General features: G+C 40.8%; 2 protein-coding genes across 5 annotated transcripts; both read left to right on the plus strand.

The window, feature by feature from the left end:
- Positions 1 to 1,840: 1,840 nt before the first annotated feature.
- On the plus strand, positions 1,841 to 8,160 carry nfe2l3 (nfe2 like bZIP transcription factor 3). Its single transcript, XM_023287092.3, has 5 exons — positions 1,841 to 2,739; positions 4,345 to 4,425; positions 4,976 to 5,083; positions 5,300 to 5,774; positions 5,891 to 8,160. The coding sequence occupies exons 1-5, from the start codon at positions 2,224 to 2,226 to the stop codon at positions 6,661 to 6,663; spliced, it is 1,953 nt and encodes a 650-aa protein (XP_023142860.2). The 5' UTR covers positions 1,841 to 2,223; the 3' UTR covers positions 6,664 to 8,160.
- Positions 8,161 to 10,585: 2,425 nt separating this feature from the next.
- On the plus strand, positions 10,586 to 13,815 carry cbx3a (chromobox homolog 3a (HP1 gamma homolog, Drosophila)). 4 transcript variants are annotated; one of them, XM_023287095.3, is made up of 5 exons: positions 10,586 to 10,744; positions 11,514 to 11,665; positions 11,892 to 12,048; positions 12,867 to 12,961; positions 13,204 to 13,815. In XM_023287095.3, the coding sequence occupies exons 2-5, from the start codon at positions 11,520 to 11,522 to the stop codon at positions 13,328 to 13,330; spliced, it is 525 nt and encodes a 174-aa protein (XP_023142863.1). In that variant the 5' UTR covers positions 10,586 to 10,744; positions 11,514 to 11,519; the 3' UTR covers positions 13,331 to 13,815. The 4 variants fall into 4 exon arrangements, with proteins under 4 accessions (XP_023142863.1, XP_023142864.1, XP_054874032.1 ...); XM_023287096.3 differs by having other exon boundaries at positions 10,591 to 10,744; positions 11,481 to 11,665; XM_055018057.1 differs by lacking the exon at positions 10,586 to 10,744 and adding an exon at positions 10,766 to 11,379 and having other exon boundaries at positions 11,481 to 11,665.

Consider the following 13,815-nt stretch of genomic DNA (forward strand, 5'->3'; position numbering starts at 1 on the left):
AGAAATATACGATACAATTTATTATGTATTATTTAATCCTAGTATAAGTTTATGTCTCAATTACACTTGACTGTACAGGAATCCACAGACAGATTATAAAATAAAGGAAAAACCAACATAAAGTGTCGTAGTAAGGTGCTGTAAGCTGAGCATTGATTCCTCACGCCATTGGAGTTCTGTTGAAAGGATGAACACCGTTCTTCCAAAATATATTCTCTCATTTGGTGTTTTGATGTTGGTGACCAGTCCAAAATCTCCCATGTGTGTTAATATGGTGGCTGTAAAGGCCAAAGCATTTGATTCACATCATTCTAACGCTAATCAGCACACTCAGTGATAGAAATGTTTCATCACATGATAAAGATGATTACTTCAAACAAATTTGTATTGATTTACAGTAACCCCTCCCTCTGAGGGGACAGACAGACCCACACCATGCTAGCAAAGTCACATGATAACAGAGTCACTGGATCCTCTCTATGTTGGGGTCAAAGGTTCAGGTTTTCCTTGAATTTGTCACCCTCTTGTATATATAGTACTTCTCGACATTAGTCTTACTCAGCAGAATGAGCGGCTTTGTTTTGTTGCATAAAACTTGGGATGAGGTTAAACAAAAACCATATGTATATGAATGTGCCAATAAATATGTAAAGCAGTTATGATAAATGAACATACAGCTTTTTAGTTTTGGCTAAACATTATAATTCAGATCAGATGCACAGCATCCCGGGCTATTAAAACACACGTTGAGACATCCCAGTGGTTGATACATGGCCCGACATTACCAACGTAATTAGTCTAAATTTCAACGTATTAATCAGAGAAGGACTTATGTTTGAATTCCAGTTTAATAGAGAGTATTATTTTAATAACATTGTGCTCAGTCAAATGGTGTGTGGGTACAAAGATGGCAAAGAATTACATTCAGTGTTAAAATTCACTTTTCCCAGTCTACCCCCATGCTCATTGCTGTATTTAGACATGTTACTTAAGTAAAAGTAGTGATGCCACAAAGGAAATATGTTCCTTACAAGTGAAAATCTTGTGGTCAGTATTTTACTTAAAAACTGAGTTTAGAAAAATGGATAACTCACAGAATAATGCACCACATCAGATGCTCCATCTATTATTTAATCCTGGTATCAGTTTATGCCTCTGTTTTGTAGACTGCCATATACCACATACTGCCAGAATAATTTCAGGGAGCCTTAATTCTACAAGCCTTTGGAAGCGGTTACACCAATTACATTCAAATTACAGAATATATTACATGGAGCATTCTGGCCTTTGGATTGTTATATTATTGCATAATATATGGTAACAGCTAACTTGAGTAAAGTAAAAAGTTTGAACTCTGTAATTTGAGATGTCCAGTGGGTAAGGTGTTAGGTATATGGCAGGATTCCACCTTTGGCATTCTCCTTTGCAGAGGGACTTGAACAGCATATGGTTGAACAAGTTCAGGCTGTAATTCAGTCAGTTGCCACTGGGCCAAAGAAAAACAGGACAGATGCAGGTCAGTAGCACAAACGTTATGCAAATGCACCCAGCCTTTACATCTGAAAAATCCCTCAGAAGTAGAACCAGAATCACTGAATGGCTGAACGTTTGAAATTAATCCTTAAAAGAGCAGTAGGTCTATCTCCTGTGCATTTCTGAGATGGAAATAGTTTGATTTGTGCTATTTTTCGTGTAAATAACATGTAGTTAATACTGGGGTGGAGGCTGTATGAACAACAGTTCCTTGGTCTCATTGGTCAATATTATGACGGACAGTCATATCCTCCAATCACATTCTGTTGCGGTCAACACTCTGGACCAATCAACAGGAGTCATGCAAATCTGAAACGAAGTTGCCCCAGTAGCGGTACGGCACCACCAGTTAGCTTTTCATATGTTTCGTTTTCAGTTTAATCTTTAACGTTAAGAAGACAGTGATAGCTATTTAACGCCGACGAATAAGTTCTCCGCCATAAGATACCGAAGAGAAACGCGTTTGCAATGTCTGCGCCCAGAGGTTCCTGCTAACCGGTAACTAAAGCTGATAGCTAACTGCTAACAGCTAGCATAGCTATCTAACGATTTCGCCGGTACAGGCGGACCTCTTTGTCTGACAGGGGAAGGCGTGCTCTTTTGTTAGGCTTTTCCCTTTGTCCTTTCGGGAAAGAGGAACTGTTGGGTCAGGATTTCACAGTTATCTGCAGTTCTGAAAGTATTTAGAAAATGCAAATCGCGAAAAAATACTTCACAGAAGGCCTGATTCAGTTGACGATCTTACTCAGTTTGATTGGAGTTCGTGTGGATATCGACAGCTACTTAAGCGGCTACTATTCGCCTCTGACAGAGATTAACTTGGGTGCTAGCTCAGCTTACATCCAGACACCCTTTCACATTTCGAGAGACACTCTTGACGGATACAGTGTGCACCCAAAATGTCCCGAGTTGGACTATTTCTTTGCAAGTCGCCGGCTGCTAGACGAGGTGAGGACGTTGGGTTCCCCACGGTTCCCCACGCAGTTGAGCGCATGGCTGGTACACCAAGTGTCTGCCACTGACAAGGCTGACAGTGGACCTTCAACCAGCAACAGCACTGACTCCAACACAGGGTTAGAAAGCCCTGAAGACGAGGCCAGGGATGTCAGTGAACACCTGCCTGCCAGTGGCCAAGAAGTGTGTCAGACAAACCCTGAGCTCGGACAAGGGCCTTGTGGCGCTGGAGCCTGCGGGTTTCTTAAAGAGGCAAGTGTGATTTATGCACCATAAAGTTAAGCAGGATTTGGTTCCAACTAAGCCACAGTATACTGTATGACAAGAAACTCAAGCTGCAGGCGAAAGTATTTGACTAACTAAAATGACTAACGACAATCACAACTTCCTCAATGGCTAACAAATGCTATTGCTAGCTAACTAGCACCATTAGCATATAAAGATTGGTGTCCATCCAACAAGTAACTTAATATGTTGTGACATTTCCTTGTGTACCAGGAAACAAAACAACTTGATATGATAAACTGCTGAAAAAAGCTGATAAGTGCATTCCTTTTCATTCAGTATGTGTCCCAGTCATGTGTCACAAGTTGCAGATCAGTGATTAGTTAAGTCTGACAGTGCTTACCCAGCTAGATTAGGGGGCTTATATTCATCATGAAAATTTGGTAACTTAGCAGACCGACTTAACTGGTCTAGTTACTTGGCCATAAAACCATTTCATGACAGAGTCAAACATTACTAGTAATAAGTCAGCTGTCTGCTGCAGCTGTCACCCTTCACTACGAAACTTGTCACAATAAGCCCTCTCTGAATAGTTAACAAAGAACACCATGATAAGCACACAGATGTAAAGCTACCATGTGCTGAGTTGCTCACTAACTGTTATTTTCAGAAATTAGGCGTAATTTCATCTAACGGACATCTGTATTCTGTGACAGTTTTTGTGTTTAAGACTTTAATCATACCCTTTATATTCAATTCTCCCAGTAATCCAGCTTTTTTAGCTTAGGGTAGAAACAGCTGCTTGGTGGATGTTATGTCCTGAGGGCAGTTGATGTCGTCGATTGTGTAACTATATCCCCTTTCTTCAGACTCAACCACCAGCTGTGGGCCTTGAGAGGTGGAAAAGTGGGGCTTGGATCCACACCCTGTTTGCTTACACAAATGCGGTGGTCCATACTTTAATACTGCCCCTCCTAGAGTTCTTGTTCACATGACTGATGTGGTGTTGACACATCATTTTTTTTCCCATATCTTTAGTGAAATAATTTGACAGTGGTTTGTGGGAGGTGCGCTGTTTCGAAGTAGAGGATGACACCTGTGACATTTAAAAGTTACGCTACTCCAGTAGACATTGACAAGCTCAGACAGAGCTTGGGCAGAAATAGGCTAGTGTAGAGCACAATTCGTCTTATTTTTGCCTCTAGCCTAACGTAAAACCTGATTCAGCAGTTATACTCCCTTTGGAGCAGACGAGAATCCACCCCTCTTTAATAATTTGAGCATGGAAGTTACTTCTTTGTCTGTGTGTAGAAATATGAGGAATTTTTCAATGGGGACAACCGATGACCCACATAAATGTAGATTTATCTGGTCATCTCTTATGGTAATTAGCCTAACTGTTATGATAACAAAACAAGCCATGTGTTAGAATCATATTGTAAGCTATACAATTGTCTGCAATTTGTTTGACTGGGATCAATAATAAACTAGAAATGTAATGATCTTTGGAGGTCTTTGGATGCTGGTGAAGAAGTTATTTTCCCTATCTTTTTTCTTATATCCTGTATTGTCTGACTCTTGTTCCCTACTTCTGTCTTACCATTCTCTCCATCTGCCTTTCTTTGTCCCCAGGATGTTGATGCTAAAGTTAAAGAGGAGGAGGAACCAGCTCTACTCACTCAACTGGCTCACAGTTCCACACTGGAACAAGAGGTACGAGTCCGTTTTGTCTCAGTTCTCTTCATTAGCTGCTGCATACTGTGAACAATGCTACTGACTGCATCACTGTTTCAAAAAGTTCTGTTTTTTGAATGGAAGCTATACTGGATTTCTTTAAAGAGTATACACAACAGTGTTTCTCCTTCTGTCATAATTCATGGGTCATGCCAGCAGAAACTGCAGTAATGTTACGGTCTTTTGACCAGGAAATCACATTCTCATGTGACGTCTTCACTTAAATTGCACCATTCTGATGATAATGCAGTTTTAGTAACACCATGTAATATTAGTAATAGCACAGTAACTACTCTATGTCTCTCAGAAGTCTCAGAAGTATACCTACCTCCTACTACTTTCTGTTCCTTTTTGCAACTAGCTAAACTGATAGCTTTTAAGAGGAGTTTTTTTGTATTTTTTTGTATCAGATTTAAACAGCTTTTCCCCTGAAGTAAAGTGTTTACTCTGCTATGACTGGAGGTTTTGAAAACTAAACATACCACTTACTTTTGTTAATGTACATTCTGTGTATTTTTGTTTATTTCAGAGTCTCCTCGAAGGAATCACTGCACTGTCCAATCCAACACGTCACCATCCTCTTACCATTGATCTTGACCAACACTGGAGCAATTTGCTCTCTGTTACCGACCTTGATGTAAGTTGCCTGCTCTTATTCATTATATTCAGCCCTATGTAAAATGACATTAATTTTACATAAGGCTTAATATCAGTCATGCAGGAATTCAGATGCATAATCTAATAACGATTGGTATGGTACAATAGAGAGCTTTAGTGTGTCATGTTGTTGTGCCGGAGGACTTTTAAAGCCGTGAAAAGTAAGGTGCAACTAAAATATATCTCTCACATGTAGGACTTGGACTCCTTGGTCACTGAGCGGCTGCCGGACCTCGATGCTGACATCACCAGCGCCATCAGCCACGATGTCAGTTTGCATGATGCTATGGTATCTAGTGCTGGAGTCTTTGATGTCGCATCTGGAAGAACAGAGTCCAGGACAATCAACCAGCAAAGAACCCTCTTCCAGCTGGAATCCACAGGCTCTTCGCACTCAGATGCTTCACCAGGGATGGCTCTGGGCCTCGCCGCACTCCCCTTTGCCTCAGTATGTAATTTAAGTGGAAATGTTTCATCGCATACTACACTGGGTGGCTGCCTGGATGAGGCAGTGTTTGATCAGATCAATCAGCTAGGTTTGGAAGGCCTGGACACAATGGACACCCAGCTGATGGACTGCCTGGAAAGCATAGATCCGCGGGTCCTTGAGGACTTGGACTCGGACTCCGGTCTGTCTTTGGAGAGCAGCTCTGGAGGTCCAGTCTCTCCAGGTTTGTTTGAATCCTGCAAACCTTTGTCGATCAAATGTCTTCATTGCTATGGCTTGTGATGCCAAGAAATTGCGTGTCATATATACTAACACTATCATATCTTACCACTCGTCTAGGCTCATCTGAGATGTCATCGTCATCCAGTTCATACTGTGAAGATGAGTGTGGAGCTACAGGCTACAGCAGTGAAGTGGATTCACTTCCCTCAAAGGGCATCATGGATTACAGCTCAGTGTGGTCACCTGTTGATCCGACTGAGAGTGTGTGGCATGACCACAGCTACTCCTCTCCTCCTTTCTTAAACCAGCCTTCAGTCACTCTGTCCCACAAAAGCATCAAAGAGGAGCCTCTCAGTGATGACGATGATGGGCAGCAGCTGGAGGAACGGGAGCTGAGTCGTGATGAGCTGCGTGCCCGAGCCATGTGCATCCCATTCTCTGTCCTGCAGATTGTCAACATGCCTGTAGAAGAGTTCCTGGAGGTTCTTGATGGTCACGACTTCTCCCCAGAACAAGTGACGCTCCTGAGGGACATCCGCAGGCGTGGGAAGAATAAGTTGGCTGCGCAAAACTGCCGCAAGCGCAAACTAGATGCCATCACTGGGCTCCAGGAAGAGGTGGACAGGCTGCGTGCTCAGAGAGACAGACTACTGAGGGAGAAACAGCTGACAGCCAAGACAATGGGTGCTGTGGGCCAACAGATAAAGCAGCTGACCAGAGACGTTCTGGCCCGGCTGAGGGATGATTCAGGACGGCCCCTGAACCCAGACAGATTCACCCTGCAGTGTGGGGCTAATGGAAGGGTTGTAGTTCAGCCTGTGAGACGGCCTGTTGTCTCCACAACAGCTGGAAACAAAACGGACAAGAGGAAGAAGGAAAAAAAGCAATGATGCAGTATTTCCATCTGAGACTTGAGTTTTTAGGTTTTTGAACTTACTTACTGAACTTACTTGCCTGACTCTGGTTTTGGGTTCTCTTTTGTAAACGTGTGTGTGGATTCACCGCTGCTGGGAGCCTGAATTGGCAAAAGCTGCAAAATGAAAGACACTCAGAACATGAATAAATAAAAATTCTCTGTAAATATAAGGTCTCATGGGAAAATGTAGCTTACACACTGGACATTCTTTGCTTATTCAAGATGAACAAGGCAGAAGGGGTGGTTTAAGGGAACAGCTAAGCTGCTGGCAGTGCTATCAGTCTCTTTTTGTGCCTGTTAACATTAAAGTCATAGTCTTATCATTTTCACAGTCAAGCATTTGCAATCAGTCAGGCCTCAGTGTCAACAGGGCCAGCATTGTGACAGTTACTGGATAGAGATCTAAAAGGGTGGATTCTGTTTGTTTGTTTCCATGTAATCATCCCTCTCAGCATATACCTATTCAGTATAAGAAGGGGGTTAAAGATTGTATTTATTAAAGTTTCTGAGGTTATATGCATCACGCGACTGTCAAGGACAGTGTCTTTTTTCAAAATTGTAATTTAATGTCAAAGTGATAAGAATATTGGAACATTCGCTATCTAAAGTTTACAGGTTTTTTGAGACAATGGAGAGCATGTACTGTCAGGCAAGAAAATTGAAGTGACATTCAAAAAAATGATTTCATTATTTTCCTTACATGTCTTAATGACATGCATTATACCAATGATTGAAATGACAAGGCCTTAATTTTCATTTGAAAAGTATTTTTGTTATTGTGTGTGTACATGATCCACCTATGCACATTATCATAACAAAAATGTTGTATGAGTCTGCCATTGCATGTTTAAATCAATACTGATCAATTAGTTTCAAGCACAATTTGACCTCACCCCTTTCATTTCAAGTACTATAGAGTTTTGGCAAGATTATATTCTACCTCACGGCTTAGTTTTTGTTCATTTTTGGCTAAATTTGAAAATGCCCTTCTTTTAGGGGAACTTAAGTGCACTCGATAACTACAAATTCTGGTTTGTTAACGTGGCCCTAAGTAGACATGAACTATCCCATTTTTTAAAAAAAACAAATACAATCACCAACTCTATTTAATAAGTTTGAATGTTGTTTGGATGTTGCTTTTTTATATATTTGAGATTATCTGAGAGCAGAATTAAGTATTAGAACTTGCCATTTTTTCATGGGCACACTGCTTTGTATTGTCAGCTGAGTGAGTGAGATAAATGGAGCATTTAGTAAATAATTTTTTTTAAGTAGTTTTTTCCCCTCCCGTGTGGTTTGGCAAGAGTTTACTTTGCTGTTTGTATAAATTTAAGTTTCATAAATGTTTTTCCTTGTTTCTGAAGGCTAATGTGTTTGATTGCATGGTGATTGTTGGAAGTATGATTTGGCTTTGAGAATTTAAGTTGCTCTTGCAGGTATTGTTCTTTCTGATTAAAAAAGATGAACTGACTGTCTCGTTCTCCCCAGCGACTCCTGTTTGCATAATCGGTATTGGTTTTCCTCAAATTGTATGGCAGTTTTTCAGTACTCTTAATTATCAAACCACAATTACAGGGACACATTCTGAAGAGAGATGTAGTCCAAACACTTACTTGCACATCTCAAGACATTAGAATATCTTGGAAAAGTTTACTGTTTTCCATCAGTTCTTTAAGAAAGTGAAAATGTAATATATTCTAGACTCGTTCCATAGAAAGTGAAATATTTTAAGCCTTATTTTGTTATAATTTGGATGATTGTGGCTTATAGCTACTTGAAATCAAAAATCCAATGTCTCGAAATGTTAGAATATTTTATTTTGACTTTGAGTAAATTACTATTTGAACAATATATCTACTTCAGTAAATACAGCTAAAATCATGGGGAAGACTATTGACTTGAAAGTTGTCCAGAAGACGATCATGAACATCCTCCACAAGCAAAGTAGGCCACAGAAGGTCACTGCAGAAAAGGCTATTGGCAGAATGCTGTGTCGAAGCATATTAATGGAAAGTTGACTGGAAGGAAAAAGTGTGATAGGAAAAGGAGCAGATGCAACAGGGATGCTGTAACCTTCAGAGGGTTGTCAAGGGGAGTCGATTCAGAAACTTGGGAGAACTTCATAAGGAGTGGTATCAGTATCAAGAGTCATCAAGCACAGATGTCTTCAGAAAAAGAGCTACAGCTATTCCATTCCTAATATCAAGCCACTCCTGAACCAGAGACAATGTCATCTAACTGGGCTAAGGGAAAAAGAAGTGTGATGTTTCTACAGTCTTTGATGATTTAAGGTGCCATGGCACCTTCTGGTGTTGGTCCACTGTGTTATCTCTAGTCCAAAGTCAACACAGCGTCTAGCAAGAAATTTTAGGGCACTTTATCCCTTCATCTGCTGACAAGGTTTACAGAGATGCCAATTTCCTTTTCCAGCAGGACTTAGCATCTGCCCACTGTGCGAAAACTACCACCATATGGTTTGCTGACCATGATATTTCTGTGCTTGATTTGCCTGCCAACTCACCTCACCTGAACCCCATATGGGATATCAAGAGGAATATGAGAAACACCCAACCCCAAAAATATAGATCAGTTTAAGGCTGATATTAAAGCAATCTGAACTTCATTAACACTTCAGCAAATGGCATATGCTGATCACCCTAATGCAATCCCACACTGATACAGTAAGTTGTGGCAAACCAAGTCTTTTCAGAAGTTGGACATTTCTGTATTGTAAATCTGGTTTTTTGATTTACCTTAGGAAATATTCTAATAACTTCAGATACTTGGTTTTTCATGAGTTATATCTCACTGTACTCTGAAATGAAAGTATAAAACAAATAAGCAAATGAAGTTTAAAAAAAATCTATTTAGAAACCAAAATGTATTCTAAACTTGTGACTCATCAAAGAAGCCACCTTTGGCAGATAAAACAGCTGAACACACTGAACCCGCGTTCTTTCCACAATGAAAATCAAATATTCTTCAGAAAGTTCTCCCCAAATCTGTTGCAGAAGTTCCCTTAAATGTGTGGCACTTGTAGGTTGCTTTTGCTTTCACTCTTGCTTTCACTCTTCTATCATACAAACTGCTGACTCTCAGAAACTTGTCTTCTGATTCCGTTGTGGCTTTGGGTCTTCCAGGCCTCTTCCTGTCAGAGTTTCCCCCAGTTTCCAAGTGCCTTTTGATGGTGAAGAAAACTGTACTTTCTTCACAATTTCTCTGTAGGAAAGATCTACACTTTTAAATGTTAAGATGGTTTGTTTCTCTTCTATTATTAATTGCCTTTTACAACAACATAAATAACAAAAAGACAAGACAGGCAGGTTGGTAACATTAACATTAAAGGTTAGTATACTCTGAAAAACTTGCTGTACAATACTATAAAAACACTTCTAATTTTAGAATCTATAGAAATACAAAATGTAAGTAAAATTCAACATACAATATTTAGACATTTCAAGGCACAGTGACTTAAAGTGATTTAAAGTGACTTTGACAGGTAGTAGGAAAACAGTTGTATCAAACTACCTAAGGTGCATAGACATTCTACAATCACATTGGTCTTACTGTGATCATGACTGCGAGCCCCTCTGACGACTCAGTGATGAGTTGTACAGTCTGATGGCCAGGGGGACAATACAATCTATGGGACAAAAGAGTTCCTGAGCCTATTGGTGGAGCGGGTCAGTCAGTAACCTGGAGCTGAACACACTCATCTGACTGATCACAGTCCTGTGTAGAGGATGCTGTGTGTTGTCCAGGATGGAGAGAATCGCCAGGGTCCTTCTCTCTGCTGCTGAAACCAGAGAGTCCAGCTCTGTGCCCACCTTTATTCTTTAAAGGACGGAGTGAGCAGGACTATGAACATACAGTACAAAGAAGTATCCCAGGTAAAACAAGACAGCGAAGCGCGTTTTCCTTCCAGGCTTCCGTAGAGGAGCGACCAGTAGCTTTTGGCGCCTGCCCTGCGGTGCCGCTCACTGCCTACCTGATATAAAGAAGAAGCGGACCGCGTGGTAAAGCTGCATCCCTGAAGGAATTCCTGTTGTTTTACGGTGTGTATGCATAACTGACGTACCATAAACGATGCATCATGCAATGTTCGTGCATAATTTGATTGCTTTACTAAAGCAAAACAACGGGTTGCATGCTAATGGTTTTATAAATTGGGCCATGTTGCAGGCAAAGCAGTCTGCGCAGAGACCACAGCAACATGAGCTGCGCTATTGTTTCAATTCTACTGCAATATTTTGACTTAAACGACGTCAGTTAGCTTAAAAGTAGAAGTGCTTATTCCAGATGTTATGCTAGCTGTATCAGCGACGTTTGATGTTTGTTTATTTGTGCGTATTTGTGTTGGAGAGCGGGCGTTTAGCTTTGTTACGTTTTTGCAATTGCTAAATGTAACTAAGCTGTGCTTTTTCGTCATACCACCATCTTAATTAATGCTCGGTTGCAGGTGGCACCGTAAAGTCGAGGAAATATTGGCCCTAAATGATCGCTGCAGTTAGCCCGCCGGCTAACTATTATTGTATTTGGCTAGCTCTGAACGCCACATGACGCTTGCGCTAATTAGCGCTATTTTCGCATGATTAAGTGGTGTGTTGGCGTTGCTGTGTCCGAGTTGTTGTGTACGTGTACGCTAGTGGCCATGTATTTCAACCACAAAATAATGACAGAAGAATTTACAGTGAGTTTGTTTACGCCCCCAGCATCTGTGGTGGATTTGGGGCCTAGTGATTTTCAATGTGGAAAAAAAAGCACCGGTTTAACACGTGAAATGTGACGCAGCTGGCGTTACCGCACTCCTCCTTGTTTTTACAGCAAGAAATGGGCAAGAAGCAGAACACCAAGACTAAGAAGGATGCCCAAGATACGCAAGACGAACCTGAGGAGTTTGTTGTGGAAAAAGTCCTCGACCAGCGTCTTGTTAATGGGAAAGTAGAATTCTTCCTGAAGTGGAAAGGATTTACAGAGTGAGTTGCCTGGGACACCTGCCCTCTCCTGCTGAGCTGGAAGTGCTTCCCTGGTATGGGGTTGTGCTATATGTTTGTCTGTAGTTGCTGTGGTTGCATGAAAGAGCTGCAGCTCTCATACAAGCTAGTCATTAAAGCTAACTATATTGCTTGCATATTTATTGCCATAGTCTGTGTTGAGGGATGTTTGGAGATGAAAATGTTGACTATCTTCCTGCTCGTTTAGTGCTGATAATACCTGGGAGCCTGAGGAGAACCTTGACTGCCCAGAGCTGATTTCAGCATTTTTGGAAGCACAGAAGAACGTAAAGGAGAAGCCTGCTCCTGTTAAGAGGAAGGCATCCACAGATGAGCCAGAGACGGAATCGAAGAAGAAAGACGTGGTGAGTTAATCAACAGTTTTGTATGCCTGGGATCGACCTGCCATTTATCCAGAGTTGGGAAACAGACAGGTCACAAAACTGCAGAACCATCACACCCTGCACATAACTCATCGCAACTCCTCCCTTCTGGTAGGTGTTACAGAGCACTGAACAACAAAACTCACTATGAACAATTAAATCAGACTATGATGACAGGAGTTATTAACAAATCCTAACTCTGAACTACTGTTTATCACAATTGTGTTAATATTTTTGTTCCAACAACATTGTTCTCTACTCCACTGCACTGTCATCGCTTACCTCATGTATATAAAGTGTCGATAATTCTGTACTTACTGTTAACAACTGCATTTATCCTTTTCGGAATCGGCACAATTTTCACTAAATTTTGATTCACTTTGAGCGTGGTCTTTCATACATGTTTATGGCTGGGCATAATAGTTACACTCTAGTGTTCCTTTTTCTTTAAGCTTGCTGCCATAGTTTGAATGCATGCATGTTTTTCGTTTTGTTTTTAGTGTTGTAATGAAATTCTGTCAGAAATGCTGAATCCGATTCTAACTGGCCTTTCCCTGAGGGATCACACTGCTTGAATTTGTCAGTGGCAATCCTTAGCATGTGGGCCATTTCTCAAAATAAAGAAAACTGTCATGTTGCATGAATCCTATTTAGAAGATATATCAATGTCAGTCAGTTAGGTACCTGCTACTGAACTTTGATGTGGATTGAAGAATTGGAGTCAAAGTTCTGACAATATACATGAACTGCTGCCCCAGTTTCTTGCATATCTTTACGTGTGCCGTTGTCTCCACATACAGGCTGAGAAACCACGTGGCTTTGCCAGGAACCTTGAACCAGAACGAATCATTGGTGCAACAGACAGTAGTGGGGAGTTGATGTTCTTGATGAAATGGTGAGTTACAAAATGAAAAGATGCTCTTCAAATCCAGATCTTTTTTTTTAATTATGCACTTGAAACGGTTAATATTCCCACTCATACTCTGGCTTAGTTGTATTCCTCAGATAAGAGCATGTCTATATTTGGTGCTGTATTAGAATTTCCTTTCTAGCAAGGGGTTCAAATACTGGACTTAGTGTAGATGAGGGTCCTCAGTTGCTCTAATGCTTTTATATATGTCTTTTGCCTTTTCTTAGGAAAGACTCAGATGAAGCAGATTTGGTCCCAGCCCGTGAGGCCAACACTCGTTGCCCTCAGGTGGTCATATCCTTTTATGAGGAGAGACTGACATGGCATTCTTGTCCAGAAGATGAAGCGCAGTAGTGTTCCCTTTGGTCACTGCAGTCCCTTGAAACACCTGCACCCTTTCCTCAGGACTGGATTCTCTCCTCTGGCTTACCTTCTAGTTTTAGCTAGTTAGTTATTTTTGAAGATGATTGAATGTTCGCGTTGTTTGGTCAGAGAAAGTTGTTGTCATGTCGTACATTTTCTGCAAAACTGATTGAGAGAACAGGTGATGGTGTTGTCATGTATAATGAAAGAAGTCCTTCGGTATCTTTAAGATTGATTGGTTCTTTTGATAGACCTACCACCACACACATTCATACCCGTTCAAATGTTCTGGATTCTATATAATGGCTGCTTTAATCTGTTAAACTTTCAATCACCTCTTTCTATGACCTTCAGTCTCGTATGTTTTTTTGTTGTTGTTGTTTTTCACTATAATACTGGTGATGTTTTGTTTCAGAAGTGCATTTTGTATCTGTAAATACTATTTTAAGTTCTAATAAAGGTTTTATGTGGCCAAA

Source organism: Amphiprion ocellaris, chromosome 15 (genome assembly GCF_022539595.1).
Source record: "Amphiprion ocellaris isolate individual 3 ecotype Okinawa chromosome 15, ASM2253959v1, whole genome shotgun sequence".
Classification (NCBI taxonomy): Eukaryota; Metazoa; Chordata; class Actinopteri; family Pomacentridae; genus Amphiprion; species Amphiprion ocellaris.

Bases quoted from the DNA above. Each gene is read 5' to 3' on its own strand.
- nfe2l3 (XM_023287092.3), top strand. From the start codon at position 2,224: ATGCAAATCGCGAAAAAATACTTCACAGAAGGCCTGATTCAGTTGACG. The intron at 5,084-5,299 runs GTAAGTTGCCTG...TCTCACATGTAG, and splicing joins TCTCTGTTACCGACCTTGAT to GACTTGGACTCCTTGGTCAC. The intron at 5,775-5,890 runs GTTTGTTTGAAT...CCACTCGTCTAG, and splicing joins TGGAGGTCCAGTCTCTCCAG to GCTCATCTGAGATGTCATCG.
- cbx3a (XM_055018057.1), top strand. From the start codon at position 11,278: ATGATTAAGTGGTGTGTTGGCGTTGCTGTGTCCGAGTTGTTGTGTACG. The intron at 11,380-11,480 runs GTGAGTTTGTTT...AATGTGACGCAG, and splicing joins TAATGACAGAAGAATTTACA to CTGGCGTTACCGCACTCCTC. The intron at 12,049-12,866 runs GTGAGTTAATCA...CTCCACATACAG, and splicing joins AATCGAAGAAGAAAGACGTG to GCTGAGAAACCACGTGGCTT.